An 18,105-nucleotide genomic window follows, 5' to 3' on the forward strand; every position below is an offset into this window, starting at 1 on the left:
ACCTACCTTATATTGAACCAGAGGAGTTAACAGTAAAAAGTAGATTTATAAATAATTTCTCTCCTTGCCCTCGTGCCTCCTTGACCCACATACTAATAAACAGATGTGACCAAAAGATGAAAGAAAGAATAAGGGACCCTAAATTGAAAAACTGATTGCATTACATTTTACTAGTATTTCAAGGGACGTGTCATCTGTAAAGGGCATTCAAATATTGGTATAATACTGCAAGCTATTCTACCATCTACTGACTTGCAGTTTGGTAATACACGTCATCATTTTTCTGTTTTAAGAGAAGATAGTTTACGGTTCCAGGGAAACAAATCTGATAAGAACACCACTCTTCCACGTGCTGCTCTGATTCCTATCTGGCTCTGACTGTCCTCAGGGTTCACCCTCGGAGAGGAACCCTAACTTAAGTGTGTTTTGAAAAAATTCCCAACTTACAAACAGCATTCTTTACAGTTAAATAATACAGAGCAGTTAAGCTGGAGAGCACAGCTCGTATTAAAGGCCCTCTCATTTCAGGCTGACATTGGGGTTCATGAGCAGTACCGCCTTTTTATCCATGTGGCTTAGCAACACCTCCACGGCTGCCATGGTGATGCCCATCGTTGAGGCTGTGGCACAGCAGATCATCAGCGCCGAAGCCGAGGTCGAGGCCACTCAGATGACTCGTATCAGTGGATCAGTCAACCGTGGACTGGAAATTGATGGTATCACATGTTGAGATGCTGCAGTGGGGTCTAATCATTTGGGCAGTAGGCAGAAACTCAAGAATTCTGGCTTATATTTTATTAACTGCCCATATGTGCATGACATGAATTTAACTCTCTCTTTTCTGTATTTCCCAATATTATACATCACCCAAATATTTAACCTTCAATTAATGGTCGAATCTACATTCTCTGGACAAAAAGGAAGAATGCCCTTTCTAGCCTCTAGTCAGTCTGATGGAACTCTCTCTCTCTGTCCCTCCCAGTAAACCCAAGGTTACTCTTCCATACTGAACTAACATAATAATAGTGAAAATGAGCATAATAGTGGGAATCTTTAATTCCTACATTCTGTTTGGAAAGAGCATTACATTTGGATGTGGTTATTTCTAGCTCTGATAACTTGCCTTGATGGAGTGGAAATGTTGGGGGGATATTTGAATTTATAACGTACTTTATTAAGATGAATGTTATGTCAGTTCAGGTGAATTTGTTTTCCGTTTCTAGTAATGTTTTCATCTTACACACACACACACACACAGATAACCCTTTAAATTATTTTTCTTTTATTTAATGTTTCGCAGAAGTTGTTGAGACAAATGAGAAGAAAGAGAAACCAATACCAGTTCCAGGGTAAAGAATATTGACTTTTTGATTAGGATTTTCTAAATTACATTTTAATACAATTATAAACTGGGTCAATTTATTTTTCAGATACAGTAATGATGCAGGAAAAATTTCAAGCAAGACAGAGCTGGAAAAGGTACATTAAATGTGATTCTTTCTAAATAATTATATGTGAAATTATATTAGATCTTCAGTTAGAGATGTAGGCATTTTATTTTTTATATTTTTATTTTTAGAGAGGGAGTGGGGAGGGGCAGAGGGGAAAGGGGAGAGACAATCCAAAGCAGGACCCAAGCTCAGTGCAGAGCCTTTCAAGGGGCTCAATCTCATGACCCTCAGATCATGACCTGAGCTGAAATCAAGAGCGTGATGCTTAACCCACTGAGCCACCCAGGTGCCCTGAGAGGTATGCATTTTAAAATCTGTTACTTCCTTCCTTGTCTATAAATTACTTTGCTTGCCTAAGTCAAAGCACAGTGTAATGGTTTAATAAACCCTCATAGATAGACATAGGCTAAAATCAACATGCTGATAGAAAACTTTTTAGGCTTTGAAAATAAGCATTGTTTTTCTTCTTTTACTTAGTTCATGATGATGGGAGTTAGCATATGTAGTTCATGGTAATGGGAGTTAGCATATGCAGTTTAAAGAACTATAATTCCAGTCTCAGAACATTGTTTCATTTTCTTATTAAAATCTTATCAGCTCAATAGCCTGATTTTCATTAGGACTATTCTCATTCCTTTCAGGTTATAAACTTAGAGCAACTCTTATTCATGTAATTACAAACCAGTTATCTTTAGTGTCCCCACTAAAAAAATTCAGTGCAGAATTTATGAATCACTACTGTCAAATACAGATGGAGGAGTTGTAGTCATTCTAGCTATTAAAGGAAAGAAGGAGACTTTTGTAAACCATCCCATAGAATTCATTTCCCCAGAATAAATCAATATAAAAATTCTATACTATATTGTATTGGGAGTAATAGATCTTGAGATCACTGAAAAATAATCCTGCATAGAAATAGTTTTCCGGTAACCATGGCATTAGGAATAGGAGAGTGGGGCATATTTTCCTTCCTCAGGCTATAATGCATTTACATGCAACTCAGTAGGAGAAAGAAAACCCTCTTGTTATTTACAGAAATCTTCAAGGAAAGAGTGACTTCTCTGTAAAGAGAAGACAAATAACAAGGATAAGTTTTAAGCTCTTAGCTACAGGGTTTTAACAATGAGAATTGAATATATTTTTCTGAAAACACTATCTTTAGGAATAGAAGTAATTCTTTTAAAACAGAATCAACAGCATTTAAGGTATATTACAGAAGAACACATTAAAAATGAGCTTTAAAAATTCTGAAAATTGGCAAACGTAAACAGAAAGAATATACTTGCACTCAGTAACTTTCTCATGGTCATATTTAGAAATCCAGTTTTCTGGCATGATGCCTACATTTTGGGTCAAGCCCCTTCAAATCAATCTGACATCCAACACTATCCTCAGCATTATAGGAAGATCCACTGATGAAAAGACCTGCTCCTTCCTGTAGGCAGCTAGAGTCTGGTGGGGAAGATGGGCTTCGAAAATGTGTGACATAAATCCTATAACGAAAGCAGGCACAGAGGCTCAGTCTTCCAAAGGTGGAGCAGGTAGCTCAATCAGGGCATGTTGCAGGAGAGGGTATGAGTGAAAGAGATTTGAGTTTGGGAGGAGAAAGCACGCTCACTCAGCAGAGAGTCAACTCCATGCATGCAGGAACCAGGTCTACTTTGTTCACAATCTAATCCCCTGGCACACTTCATGGCCTAACACAGAGTAGGTATTCAATAGATGTCTATCTTGATTAATTAATTAATGAGTGAAAAGATAAGAGGTAGTCTAATTAGAAAAAGCAATGTGTTCAAAGACCCAGATAGGCAGAGAGCAGGGCTTTTTCAGAAAACGTCTCCACTGCAGGTGCTAGGGATGAATTGTGCTATGTGAAATGTCTAGATAGCCTGAGTCGTGTTAAAAATAGTTGGTCATGTCACGCCAAAGAGTTTAGAATTTATCTTAGAGAAAGTAGGAATCTTTGAAACTGGAGAGCAGCATGGTAAATTCTTCCCATTGAGAAACTTACTATGGCAACACTTTGAAGGGCAGAGATTGTAGGTCTAATTGGACTTCTTGATTAATCAGACTTTGAAGACGAGAGAGAGAAAAGTATAGAAGATGCCTCCGCTAGACTAAAGTAGGTAAAGATAGGCTGTGATGCCACTGATGGAGATGCGGAACACAGAATGAGGATAAATTTTCAGTGGGGGAAAAGTAAGATAAATCTGGGTACATTTTAGGCAATAAAGATTGAGTTCCGAGTTTGGGAGAAAAGAACAAGCAAGGCCTTTGAACAATGATTCTGTGGTCTTTCTAGAACTCAGTGTATAAAATTCAGCTTTGCGTAAAAGAAAAATTAAAGGATAACTATTTACATTACAAACGTGTTCTTTATTAGAGAGAAGATGAAAGTCTTGCTTCTTTTGGTGTCACATTAAAAAGTGTTGTCAAGACCAATGTTAAGGAGTATTTGCCTGTGTTTTCTTCTTGGAGCTTTACAGTTTGGGGCCTTATGTTTAGGTCTTTCATCCATCTTGAGTCAATTTTTGTGAGCAGTGTAAGATAGAAGTCCAATTTTATTCTTCTGCATGTGGTTATCAAGTTTTCCCAGCACCAGTTATTGAAGAGGCAATCCTTTCCTCACTAAGTATCTTGACTCCTTGTCACATATTGGTTCGCTGTAAATATGAGGATTAATTCCGGGCTCTCAGTTCTGTTTCATTGGTCTATGTGTCTATTTTTATACTAATTCTAGACTGTTTTGATTATATAGCTTAGTAATATAATCTGAAGCCAAGAAGTGTGATACCTTCAGCTTTGTTCTTCTTTCTCAGGATTGCTTTGGCTATTCATGGAAATTAATTTCATTTTTGGTGGAAAGAAAATAAGGGTTTGAAACTGAAATGTATCAGCTCTAAAATTCTTGTTAATAAAACTGCAAATTTCTGATATAGATGGTAATGATAGTTTTGCCATTGCTGCTGCTGCGGGTGGTGATGATTACATGTTGGTTTTGAAGATGGCGGATAGTCAGTAGTCCCTCAGATTCTAGAAACTGATTTAACAGTAGTCATATTCCAGTGCTTCCTACCTAAAAATAGATGTTTTCCATGACTTGCCAAGTTCTCTTCTTATTATAGACCATGACCCAAACATTAGCAGAGCTCCCGTTTGTGTTCAGAATAAGAGTGGTGGGTAGGTACTTAGCCTGTAGAACTTGCATGACTCCAAAAGTAGTTAACATATTTTTTGAAAAGGAAAGGAACAAAAAGAATGGAATATCCTAAAGAGACAGTGGCAGTACAAAGAGAAATATATTTGTCAGTTTCCAGCATGAAGCTTCAGATGACTGAGAAAACAGTCATCATCACTCATATTACTTCCATAAAAAAATGAGTTCCAGATATCTGAAAATCATTTTTTACATGCCAAAAGAATAATCAAGTTGCTAGATTCTTCCCTTCCTCACAAGCACTATAGTATCATTCAAAGAGATATCCCAGATTTTTATACTAGCTCAATTTCTAAACCTCCAGCCATCTTCAAATGAAAGGAATTGGAAAACCAGTTTGCTTTTAATGAAAGGTCTAAGATAATTGTTTTCCATTCATCTTAGATAGTGTGTAAATTCAAAGGAATTTCAAAGGAAAAATGTCCTTGAACAAATTAAATCTTGTTTTTTAATTAGGTACTTAGTTTGGGGGTAAAAATGCTTATTTTTGAAAACCAAAATCTATAAGGAAACACTGTTTAATGTTCTCAAAGAATTCAAAGAACCATATTAACAGTAATAAGCACAGCTCATAATATCATGGTCTAGAGGCATTAATTCTGCCAAGTTAGGGGATATCAGTTCTAGAATATCTGGGGTCCAGATCAGACATAAACAAAAACTTGTTCTGGGTTGCTCTTCCATTCGATACTGGATGAAACTGGGTGGCAAATCCAATTATTAGGGCTGTTCAGTCCTCACCTGACACAGCCTAGCTATCTTCTTTCACTCATTCAGCCAAACCCTATAGTTTACAGAGAGATGATGATAGAAAAAGAGCATTATCAAAATATGAGAGATAACAAGTATTGGCAAGGATGTAGAGAAAGGGGAACCCCTGTGCACTGCTGGTGGCAATGTAAACTGCTTCAGCCACCACAGAAAATAGTAGAGAGGTTCATCAAAAAATTAAAAATGAAATTACTATATGATCCAGCAATCCCACTTTGGAATCCAAAGGAATTGAAAATGAGAGCGCAGAGGGATATCTGCACTCCTGTGTTCATTGCAGCATTATTCACAATAGCCACAATATGGGAAAATTGTCCACCAATGGGCAAATGGATGAAGAAAAGTTGTTATGAATATACAGTGGACTATTATTCAGCCACAAAAAAGAAGGAAGTCCTGCCATTTGCAACAACGTGGATGAAATTTGAGGGCATTATGCTAAATGAAATAAGGCAGAAAAAAAATAACAAATACTGTGGTATCACCTTATATGTGGAATCTAAAAAAATAAAAAGTAAAACTCAAGGGAACAAAGAGTAGAAAAGTGGTTGTCAAGGGCTGAGGGGTGGCATGAAAACTTTGGCTATAAAATGAATAAGGTCCAAGGGTATAATTAATGTAAAACATGGTGACTATACTTAACACTGTTGTATGGTTGAAATTGGTTAAGGTAGTGGTGTTTGAATGTCTGACAAAAGAAAAGAAAGAAAAAAGGAAGTAAGGAAGGAAGGGAGGAAGGAAGGAAGGAAGGAAAAGGAAAGGAAGGAAGGAAAGAAGGAAAGGAGGGAGGGAAGGAAGGAAGGAAAGAAAGAAAGAAAGAAAGGAGGGAGGGAGGGAAAGAAAGGGAAGAAGGGAGAGAGAGAGAGTAAAAGAGGAAAGGAAAGAAGGAAGGGAAGAAGGAAAAGAAAAATAGATATGTGAGGTGATGGATATGTTGATTGGTCGGACTGGGGTAATCTTTTCATAATGTATGCTTGTGTCAGATCACCATAACTGTACACTTAAATTTATTTGTCAATTACATCTCAATAAAGTAGAAAACAATTGTGGGATATTTTAAGTGTATATCAATTTGATGTACATATTAACAGTGAAAGGGTTCCCTCCATCTAGTTCATTGGCACCTAGATGTTTATCCAGTTTAGGCACTTCACATTTTTTTTATTGTGTTCAATTAGCCAACATGTAGTATATCATTAGTTTTTGATATAGTGTTCACTTCACATATTTATCAAAAGATGTCTGTGTGTGTGTGTGTGTGTGTGAGACCACATTTGAGTTCTACATTCTTGACACATTTCAGTTGTGCAGTGCAGTGTTGTCAACTTGCCAAATTTAGCATTCAATCTTTAGTCTTTTTTCATCTTATAGCTGAAACTTTGTACCCTTTAAGGATTTTATTTGACAGACAGAGATCACAAGAGAACAGAGAGGCAGGTGGGGGCGGGGGGTGGGGTGGGGATGCAGGCTCCCTGCTGAGCAGGAGCCCGATGCCGGGCTCTATCCCAGGACTCTGAGATCATGACCTACGCTGAAGGCAGAGGCTTTAACCCACTGAGCCACCCAGGCAACCCATTTTGTACCCTTTATATGGTCTTTTTAACTGTGTCAGTTTCCTATGCCTCTGGGAATAGAAGTTGAACTTTTAAAAGAAATCATAACTATCTTATTTTACTAAGCCAATTAGGAGAACACACCTCATTCAAGCATTTGGAAACCTCATTATCAGTGTAATTATATCAGAACTGGAGGAGATAATGCTGAGTGAAATAAGTCAAGCAGAGAAAGTCAATTATCACATGGTTTCACTTACTTATGGAACATAAGGAATAACATGGAGGACATAGGAGAAGGAAAGGAAAAGTGAATTGGGAGAAATTAGACGGGGAGACAAAGCATGAGAGACTGTGGACTCTGAGAAACAAACAGGGTTTTAGAGGGCCGGGGGGGTGGGCGGATGGGTGAGCCTGGTGGTGGGCATTAAGGAGGGCATGTATTGCATGGAGCACTGGATGTTATATCCAAACAGTGAATCTTGGAACCCTGCATCAAAAACTAATGATGGGGGCACCTGGGTGGCTCAGTGGGTTAAGCCTCTGCCTTCGGCTCAGATCATGATCCCAGGGTCCTGGGATCAAGATCGGGCTCTCTGCTCGGCAGGGAGCCTGCTTCCTCCCTCTCTCTCTGCCTGCCTCTCTGCCTACTTGTGATCTCTCTCTGTCAAATAAATAAATAAAATCTTAAAAAAAAAACCAAAAACTAATGATGTACTCTATGGTGACTTACATAACACAATAATAAAAATATATATTTATAATAATACGTATTATTATATATATTTAAAAAATATATAAATATATATAATAATACGTATTATTATAAATATATTTATTTTATATTATTATATATTATATTATTATATATTTATATATTTTATTTAAATATATATTTATAATAATACATATTATACATATATATTTTATACTTATTTATAAATATATATTTAATATAAATATATATTTATTTATATATTATTCTATCAGAGCAAAAGATTAAATTTCTGATACATAATGGGGATCCAGTATCCTCCACAATCAGTATAGACTAGAGTGAAGTTAAATGTCTCCATGGATAAGTACGTAAAACCTAATTCATCTAATTCTTTTCTGATGAAAGAAGGGACTAATGGTATACTATATGTTGGCTAATTTAACATAATAAAACAAAAAAAGAACTGGGTGGCAACAGTTGGTAAGGTAAATTCACTTCTGAATGAAGAACGTTTTTTAACATTTATTTTAAAAAAGAGAAAGAAATCACAGCAGCAACCTGTGAATATGCCCTCACTACAGATTTTAATTTTTATTTCAGTCAAAGCCCTAGCTCCATTGCTATCTGTACTTAGCTGTGTTTCTGCAAAACATTTTGTTGTTAAAGAAATGATTGGCTGTTGATAATAGCTTTTGTCCCATATATCTTTCACTTTGGAATCACCAAAATGTAGTTCTTCACATTTGAAGTTATTGATATATCATCTAGAAAATAACATAAGGTCAGCCATGTTAGAAGCATCTGTACTTTCCTCTAAGTGTATGGTAAGCCTCCCACACTATAATTTATTCTAATTCTGTATTTTGTTTTTTAAAATCCTCAGCAGTGTTTTTCTATGCATCTTCCAGTAGGATTTCCTAACAGAGGAACACATTTATTTTACTTAATCCCCAAATTGTTTTTATGTACTTGATTATGAAGTATTTTATACATACACATATTTTTTAAAGATCTTATTTATTTACTTGACAGAGAGAGAGATCACAAGTAGGCAGAGGCAGGCAGAGAGAATCGGGGAAGCAGGCTTCCCGCTGAGCAGAGAGCCTGATGTGGGGCTCAATCCCAGGACCCTGAGATCATGACCTGAGCCAAAGGCAGAGGCTTAACCCACTAAGCCACCCAGGTGCCCCTATACATACACATATTTATGAAATATAACAGAAAAATTTAAAGAATATTAAAATGCATAAAATGATGTATTTCACATCCCAGCTTAATAAATTTCAAAAAATCTCCATGAGCTCTTCTCTGATTCCATCTCCTTTCCTCACATCACATATCCTTCTCTTTGCCAAGACAGCCACAGTCCAAAATGTTGTTAATCATTCTCTTGTTTTCTTTTCAGTGTTTCCACTTGTATTTGTTCTTGTTCATCACAACAAAGACCCCAAATAGCAATCGTTTTAACAAGGTAGAGATAAGCTGGTACAGTGGCTCCACAAAGACCATGACCCTGATTCTTTCTATCTCAGTTCTGCCATTCTCAGCACTTGACTTCTGCCTCATGGTGCAATATGGCTGCTTCATCTCCCTTAATCCATTCTCTACTCCAGCTAGCAGGGCAAAGAGAGAGCCGAAGGCATATATATTTAGAAATTACTCTATTACTTTTCTGGCTTTAGGATTATTCATATTTTCTATTTTTTTCTTGAGTTTAATTTTGGGAACTTATGCATTCCATCTCAAATTTACTAGCATGTGGTTGTTTATAATATCCACCAAGACCAATTTAATTTCTAAAGCATTTTTAGTTAAAGCGTTTGTCATTATTAATATTTCTACTTGTGCTTTTAAACTTTTTTTTGAATAGTCTTTCAAAAATTTATCTTTTTCATTAGTCTTAGGAGTCTTGTCAAAGAACTGACCTTTGGCTCTTTGATCATATTTTATATGTATCCTAATTTATTCATTTCCTCTTAATTATTTTGTCCTATCTTTGAATTCATTCTGTTGATCATTTACTTGTTAAGTTAGACATTTACATTATGAAATTTGAGATTTTCTTCTCTTCCATAGTAAGAATTTAAGGAGATGAGTTTTCTTTCATTAATTTAGCTATACCACATATTTTTCAGTTTTTCTGTCTTCTGGATTTCTATTATATTATCATCTTTCATTCACGAATTGCTTAGAAGTGTATTTTAAATATTTTATTTATTTATTTATTTGTTTGTTTGACAGAGGGAGAGAGATCACAAGTAGGCAGAGCAGCAGGCAGAGAGAGAGGGGGAAGCAGGCTCCCCGCCAGCAGAGAGCCCTATGCGGGGCTTGATCCCAGGACCCTGAGACCATGACCTGAGCCGAAGGCAGAGGCTTAACCCATTGAGCAACCCAGGCACCCCTAGAAGTATATTTTAAAATTTGAAATAAATGAGGCTTTTGTAACTACTTTTTAAAAAAATTTCTGACTTAATTTTACTGTGCTCAGAAATTGGTTTGGGGGCGCCTGGGTAGCTCAGTGGGTTAAGCCTCTGCGTTCCACTCAGGTCATGATCCTAGGCTCCTGGGATCGAGCCCCACATCAGGCTCTCTGCTCAGCAGGGAGCCTGCTTCCCACCTCTCTCTCTACCTGCCTCTCTGCCCACTTGTGATCTCTCTCTGTGTCAAATAAATAAATAAAATCTTTAAAAAAAAAAAAAAGAAAAGAAATTGATTTGTATGTCCTCAGTTCTAAACTTGTTGAGGCCAAATTGTAGGCTAGCACATGGTCAGTTGTGATAAATATTTCACTGTGCTTATAAAGAATTGTTTATTCTCAACGTACCAGTGCAGTATTTTCCAAAAGTCTGTTAGATCAGTTTCCAAGTTGTTTTTCAAATCGTCTGTGACCTAATTTTTTTTCTACTTAACCCAGCAATTAATGAAACTCTTTGGGTAAAATCTCCTTCTAGGACATGAATATGTCTATTTTTCCTGCTAGTTCTATCAGTTTTGGCTTCTATATGTTTTTCTATTGTTTAGATTCTGTATTGTGTCCCTACCAGTTTAGAATGTTTATATATTCCTGGTTAATTAATGCTTTTACCAATGTGCGGTGCCCCTTTCAATGTATAATCATGTTTTTGGAGTCTTAGAGTTTATTTGTGTGATGCTAATGCTGCAATTCTTTTTTTAATTTATTTTACTTTATTTTAAGCTAGTATAGTTAATATACAGTGTTATATTAGTTTCAGGTGTACAATATAGTGATTCAACAATTCTATATATTAGTCAGTTTTCATCATGATAGGTGTCCTCTTAATTCCCTTCATCTATTTCATCTATCCTCTCACCTACCTCCCTCATTGTAACCATTAGTTTGTCTTCTATAGTTAAGACTCTATTTTTTTGGTTTGTCTCTTTTTCTTTGTTCATTTGTTTTATTTCTTAAGTTCCACATGTGAGTGAAATTGTATGATGTTTGTCTTTCTCTGATTGACTTATTTCACTTAGTGTTATACCCTTTAGATCCATCCATGTTCTTGCAAATGGCAAGGTTTCATTCTTTTTTTTGGCTTAGTAATATTCCAGTGTATGTATCTGTATATATATATGTACATGGTTATATGATCTCTATCACATCTTTGTCCATTCATCTACCAATGAACACTTGGGCTGATTCCATAATTTGGCTAATATAAATAATGCTTTAATAAACATAGCAGTTAGTATCTTTTTAAATTACAGTCTTCATATTTTCTGGGTAACTGCCCAGCAGTGGAATTATTGAATCATATGGTAATTCTATTTTTAATTTTTTGAGGAACCTCTATAGTATGGACATTTTAACAGTATTTGTTCTTCCATCCATGAGCACAGAATATCTCCCCATTTGTTTCTATCATCTTCAATTTCTTTCATCAATGTTTTACAGTTTTCAGAGAACCAGTCTTTTACCTCCTTGGTTAGATTTATTCCTAGGTATTTTATTATTTTGGTGCAATTGTAAATGGGATTGTTTTCTTAATTTCCCTTTCTGCTGTTTCATTATTAGTATATAGAAATGCAAAGTATTTCTGAATATTGATTTTGTGTCCTACAACCTGATTTAATTCATGTACCAGTTCTAATAGATTTTTGGTGGTCTTTTGGGTTTTCTATATATAGTATCATGTTATTTGCAAATAGTGAAAATTTTACTTTTTTCCTTACCATTTGGATGCCTTTTATTTCTTTTTGGTTATCAGATTGCTGTGTCTAGGACTTGTAGTACTGTGTTGAATAAAAGTGGTGAGAGTGGACTTCCTTATCTTCTTCCTGATCTTAGGGGATAAGTTCTCAACATTTTTTACCACTGAATATGATGTTAGCTGTGGGTTTTTCCATATATGGTGTTTATTATGTTGAGGTATATTCCCTTTCTAAACCTACTTTATTGAGAGTTTTTGTAATGAATGGATACTGTACTTTGTCAAATGCTTTTTTTTTTTTTTTTGCATCTGTTGAAATGACCATACAGTTTTTATCCTTTCTCTTATTGATGTCATGTATCATGTTGATTGACTTGCAAATATTGAACCACACTTGCATATGGTGAATATTTTTTAATGGATTATTGAATTCAGTTTATTAATATTTTGTTGAGGATTTTTGCATCTATGTTTGTCACACACATTGGACTCTACTTCTCTTTTTTTGGCCTCTAATTCTCTTTTTTTGTAGTATCTTACTCTGGTTTTGGTATGAGACTATGCTGGCTTCATAGAATGAATCCAGAAGCCTTCCTTCCTCTTCTATTTTTTGGAATAGTTTGAGAAGGATGAGTATTAACTCTTCCTTAAATGTTTCGTAGAATTCACCTGTGAAGCCTTCGGGTCCTAGACTTTATTTGTTGGGAGTATTTTGGTTACTGACTCAATTGCCTTTCTGGTAATTGGTCTGTTCAAATTTTCTGTGTCTTCTTGATTCAGTTTTGGGAGGTTATATGTTTCTAGGAACTTATCCATTTCTTCTAGGTTGTCCAATTTGTTGGCATATAAATTTTCATAATATTCTTTTATAATCCTTTGTATTTCTGTGGGATCAGTTGTTATTTCTCCTCTTTCATTCCTGAATTTGTTTATTTGCATCCCCCCTTTGTTGTTGTTGTTGTTGATGATGAGTCTGACTAAAGCTTTATCAATTTTGTTAGTCTTTTCCAAGAACCAGCTTCTGGTTTCATTGATCTGTCCTACTGTTTTTTTGTTTTATTTTTTGTTTTGTTTTTTAGTTTCTATTTTGTTTATTTCTGCTCTTATCTTAGTTATTTCCTTTCTTCTACTGGTTTTGGATTTTGTTTGTTGTTCTTTTTCTAGCTCCTTTGGGTGTAATTTGAAAATTTTCTAGGATATCCGAGAATTTTCTTGCTTCTTGAGGTAGCTATATATATTGCTATATACTTCCCCCTTTGCACACCTTTTGCTGCATCCCAAAGATTTTGGACCATTGTGCTTTCATTGTAATTTGTCTCCATGTATTTTTAAATTTTCTCTTTCATTTCTTGGTTGACCATTCAATATTGCATAGTGTGTTATTTAACCTCCATGTATTTGTACTCTTTCCAGATGTGTGTGTGTGTATGTGTGGGAGGGGGTTGATTTTGAGTTTCATAGTGTTGTGGTTGGAAAAGATGCATGGCATGATTTCAATCTTTTTGAATTTGTTAAGACTTATTTTGTGGTCTAATATGGGATCTATTCTGGAAAATGTTCCATGTGCACTTGAAAAGAATGTACATTGGCTGTTTTAGAATGGAATGTTGTGAATATATCTGTTAGGTCCTTCTGGTCCAATATGCCATACAAAGCCACTGTTTCTCCTTGTTGATTTTCTGTTTGGGTGATCTCTCCATTGATGTAAGCAGGATGTTAAAATCCCCTACTATTGTATTACTATCTACTACTTCCTTTGTGTTTACAGTTATTTTCTTTTTGTTCTTTATTTTTTAAAAGATTTTATTTATTTATTTGTCAGAGAGAGCAGGAGAGAGAGCACAAGCAGGAGGAGAGGCAGGCAGAGGGAGAAGCAAGCTCCCCACTGAGCAAGAAGCCTGATGTGGGACTCAATCCCAGGATACTGGGATCATGACCTGAGCCAAAGGCAGATCCTTAACCAACTGAACTACCCAGATGTCCTTTTTTTTTGTTCTTTATTGAGTTCATCCTAGACACACACACACACACACACACACTGATATTTTATGCTCTGGACCTTTTCATTGTAAACTCTCAGTTTTGTTTTATATAGAGATCTTTACAATTCCTGAAATACATTTTTGTGGTTTTAGATTTCTAGATTGATCATTATTTTTTCTTCACACATTGAGATGTAATTTTGCTGTTTTTTTACTTCTAGTGGTCATTTACGTTACCATTCCTTTAATAAATCGTCCTTTCTCTTTGGTTACTTTAAAGATATGTGTGTGTCTATGTGCATGTGTGTATGTTGGATCTTTTCCAATAATCCTTTAGAATTCTCAGCCATTATTTTCTCTGGTCTCCAGTTAAATACACATTAAACCTTCTCATTCTGTCTTTCAGGCTTTTTAATACCTCTTTATTTCCCTTCTGTATCTTACTGTACTACATTAAGAATATCTTCAGATCGTTCTCCCAGTTCAGAAATTCTCCCTTTGGCTATGTCTATTTTGTTGTTTAACCCATTTACTGAGTTTTTAAATTCAGTTATTTAAGTTTTAATTTCTATAAATTTTCTTTGTCTCTCTTTAAGGTTTCCTTGGTGATGGGTGCCTGGGTGGCTCAGTGGGTTGAGCCTCTGTCTTCACCTCAGGTCATGATCTCAGGGTCCTGGGCTTTCTGCTCAGCAGGGAGCCTGCTTCCCCTCTCTCTCTGCCTGTCTCTCTGCCTATTTGTGATCTCTCACATTCTGTCAAATAAATAAATACAATCTTTAGAAAAAAGAAGATTTCATTGGTAATTTTTATGGTCTCTTTCTCTTTACTCATATTTTCCATCTCTTCTCTAATTTTGTTAATCATAAATTAATTTACTTATATGTCTAATAACTCGAGTGGTTGAAATCCTGTAAATCTCTCTTTGGCCTGTTTTGTTTTCTGCTGGTTCTCACTTTCGTTGCCTTATCTATGTGTGTGTGTGTATGTGTGTGTGTCTGTGTTGAGAAGGGGGGTGTACTTTTTTTTTTCCAATTTTTTACTTAAATTCCAGTTAACATATAGTGTGATATTAGTTTCAGGTGTAGAATTCAGTGATTCATCACTTACATACATCACGTAGTGCTTATCCCAAGTGCCCTCCTTAATCCTCATCATCTGTTTAACCCATTCCCCCACCCACCTCCCCGCCAGTAACCCTCAAATTGTTTGGTATCATTAGGAGTCTGTTTTCTGGTTTGCCTCCCTTTTTTCCCTCTCTGTGTTCATCTGTTTTGTTTCTTAAATTCCACATATATTGCGAAGTCATATGGTATTTGTCTTTCTCTGACTGACTTACATTGCTTAACATAACACTCTGTAGCTCAATCTATATCATTGCAAATGGCAAGATTTCATTCTTTTTTATGGATGAATAATATTCCATTATATATATAGAGAGAGATATATAATATATAGAGGGTTATAAATATAAGAGAGATAGATATAAATAGAGAGATTTATATCTATCTCTCTTATATTTATATAAGAGAGATATAAGATATATATAGAGATATAAATAGATATAAGATATCTATAGAGATATAAATCTCTATTTATATCTATCTCTCTCTCTATATATATATAATGGAATATTGCTCAATATATAGATATACCTATATCTATATATTTATATATCTCACATCTTCTTTATCCATTCATCATTTTTTGGACATTGGGCTCTTTTCATAGTTTGGCTATTGTATTATAAACATTGGGAGGCATTTAACCCTTTGAATCAGTATTTTTGTATCCTTTGGGTAAATACCTAGCAGTGCAATTGCTGGGTCATAGGTTAGCTCTATTTTTAACTTTTTGAGGAACCTCCATACTGTTTTCTAGAGTGTCTACAACAAGTTTGCATTCCCACCAACAGTGTAAGAGGGTTCCCATTTCTCTGCATCCTCACCAACACCTGTCATTTCCTGAGTTGTTAGTTTTAGCCATTCTGACAAGTGTGGGATCTCATTGTAGTTTGATTTGTATTTCCCTGATGATGAGTGATGTTAATCATCTTTTCATGTGTCTGGTAGCCATATGTATATCTTCTTTGGAAAATGTCTATTGTTGTCTTCTGTCCATTTTTAACTTGGATTATTTGTTTTTTATTGTTGAGTTTTATTAGTATTGAAATGCTGGTTTTCCTTGAAACTTCTCTGGGAATTCCTTAAGTCCTGGGTTGTAGCTGCATGGAAGAGCTTTTGTAGTATTGTTCTTATTTTAACACAGCAATTGGTTAACACCAATTTATTGGTAACACCAATTTAGGCTAACAATTTAGGTCACAATAATTGGTAACACCAATTTAGGCTAAAAATGCTCATAATTAGGAGGTTTTGGGCAACATTATGTTTTCCTTTAAGTCAGCATGAGATTTCCTTGCTATCTACTTTTGCAAAGGATCCCAGCTTTATGAATGTTTTCCCATATAAGTCCCCATAGAGGATGGGCTTTAGGCATTATCTGCTATACCCAGCTCTTTCTGGGGAAAAAAAAAAATTGAAATCCTCAGATCAAAAAGCTGCGTAGTCCCTCACTTAAGATTCCCACTTTCACTTCATTTAGGGTCAAGGCAAATTCTTTACTTTTGTATTGCTTTGTAATGCAGTTTTAAGGTTCTTTTTCAATATTTTAAACAGCATTTTGTTTAACAGGAAATCTGATTTTTCGTGTCGCTGAAAAGAAAAAGCTACTTTATTATTTATATACTGTGTCAGTCATATTTACTGCTATAGAAAGAAAAAGATGTTTTCCAATACATATATATATATATATATTTTGGATATTCACAAGTAAATTACAAAGGAAGCTTCTAAATATTTAAAATTTAGGATAGAAACATTTTATAAAATAAATCTTGGATTTAATTATAATTTTCAATGTTGCTGAAAAAAGAATTTTTACAAAGAGTTTTCAAGTCTTAAGTGCTAAATTTTAAATATCTTTCTATTCATCATACTACTACTATTTTTTTTTAAAGATTTTGTTTATTTATTTGACAGACAGAGATCACAAGTAGGCAGAAAAGCAGAGAGAGAGGAAGGGAAGCAGGCTCCCCGATGAGCAGAGAGCCCGATGCGGGGCTCGATCCCAAGACCCTGGGATCATAACCTGAGCTGAAGGCAGAGGCTTTAACCCACTGAGTCACCCAGGTGCCCCTATCATACGATTACTATTTAAAGTAATACTCTAATTCACAATATGCAACATAATTCTTTATGAACTAGAGTAGATATAAATCATATTTCCAGGAGTCTTATTGATACCTTCAATTTTGTTACCAGATGCTCTGATTTGTTCAGATTATAATAGAATAGATTCTTATCAGAACTTCATGAAGACTTCATATCAGGAGTAGGAGAAGGAATACCTCTCATATTTTCTTTCTGTTCACTTATGTGTTATCTTTATTGTGGGCTTTCTTTACATAAGTAATTTCCTATAGAAATCATTAAAAGCCACATGCACATCATGAAAGGGCTATTTTAATTAAAACTAGGAAGCATAATCTGTTATCCACTTAACCAAGCACATGTAAACTCAATATGCTGAGAGCAAACAAAGGAGACAGGGCCCCACTGTCATTCCCTCTTCACACAATGGAACTTTTACTTACCCCCATGATCTTTCACCTGTATCATTCACCACTGTATGGACCATGAAATGACTAAGGTCAATCTGTGAAATAATTATTAGTTAAGATTCATTTATTTATCTTTTAATGTAAAAAAAAGAAATATCGCATCTACCAGTAAGAGGCCAGATTGAATAAGCCCATTTACCTTCACTCTCTCCTAAATCTCCATTAAAACAAGAACAAATAGACCTTTTAAGTCATAAGTCTCAATTATATAAATGTCAAGAGAAGAGATGACAGCGAAATCATTTTGGACGCTGGAAAGTAAAAGGATAGGTAGGAAATGACTCAGTTATCTCATAAAAGTGGAATCCTAAATCAACAGTGAGGAAAGACAATAAACAATCCAGGTTATATAGCAGCACCCTTCAAAGTTCTTAAAATGTTGAAAATCCGGGACTAAGTAAAAAATTGTTTATGAAAAGAACTGAATTCCCAAATTTTCCCTCAACTTGACAAAGATGCAGCTGCTTCTCCACCAAACAGAAGTGTCATTGTTAGACTAGTAAATCAGAGGGTAAAGAGAACCAGACACAGTTCATGCCACAAAAGGGTTTCACAATGAAAATGG

General features: G+C 35.3%; 1 protein-coding gene across 1 annotated transcript in view; it reads left to right on the forward strand.

Annotated features, from left to right (window-relative positions):
• The window catches only part of SLC13A1 (solute carrier family 13 member 1), a 119,768-nt gene that overhangs the window by 33,010 nt on the left and 68,653 nt on the right, over positions 1-18,105 (forward strand). The window contains exons 4-6 of the mRNA XM_032870273.1: positions 529-716; positions 1,301-1,349; positions 1,431-1,479. Coding sequence (XP_032726164.1) covers positions 529-716; positions 1,301-1,349; positions 1,431-1,479 — 286 coding nt within the window. The remainder of the gene's footprint in view (positions 1-528; positions 717-1,300; positions 1,350-1,430; positions 1,480-18,105) is intronic.

This window comes from Lontra canadensis, unplaced genomic scaffold, assembly GCF_010015895.1.
Source record: "Lontra canadensis isolate GAN:19392208 unplaced genomic scaffold, GSC_riverotter_1.0 scaffold2, whole genome shotgun sequence".
Lineage (NCBI taxonomy): Eukaryota > Metazoa > Chordata > Mammalia > Carnivora > Mustelidae > Lontra > Lontra canadensis.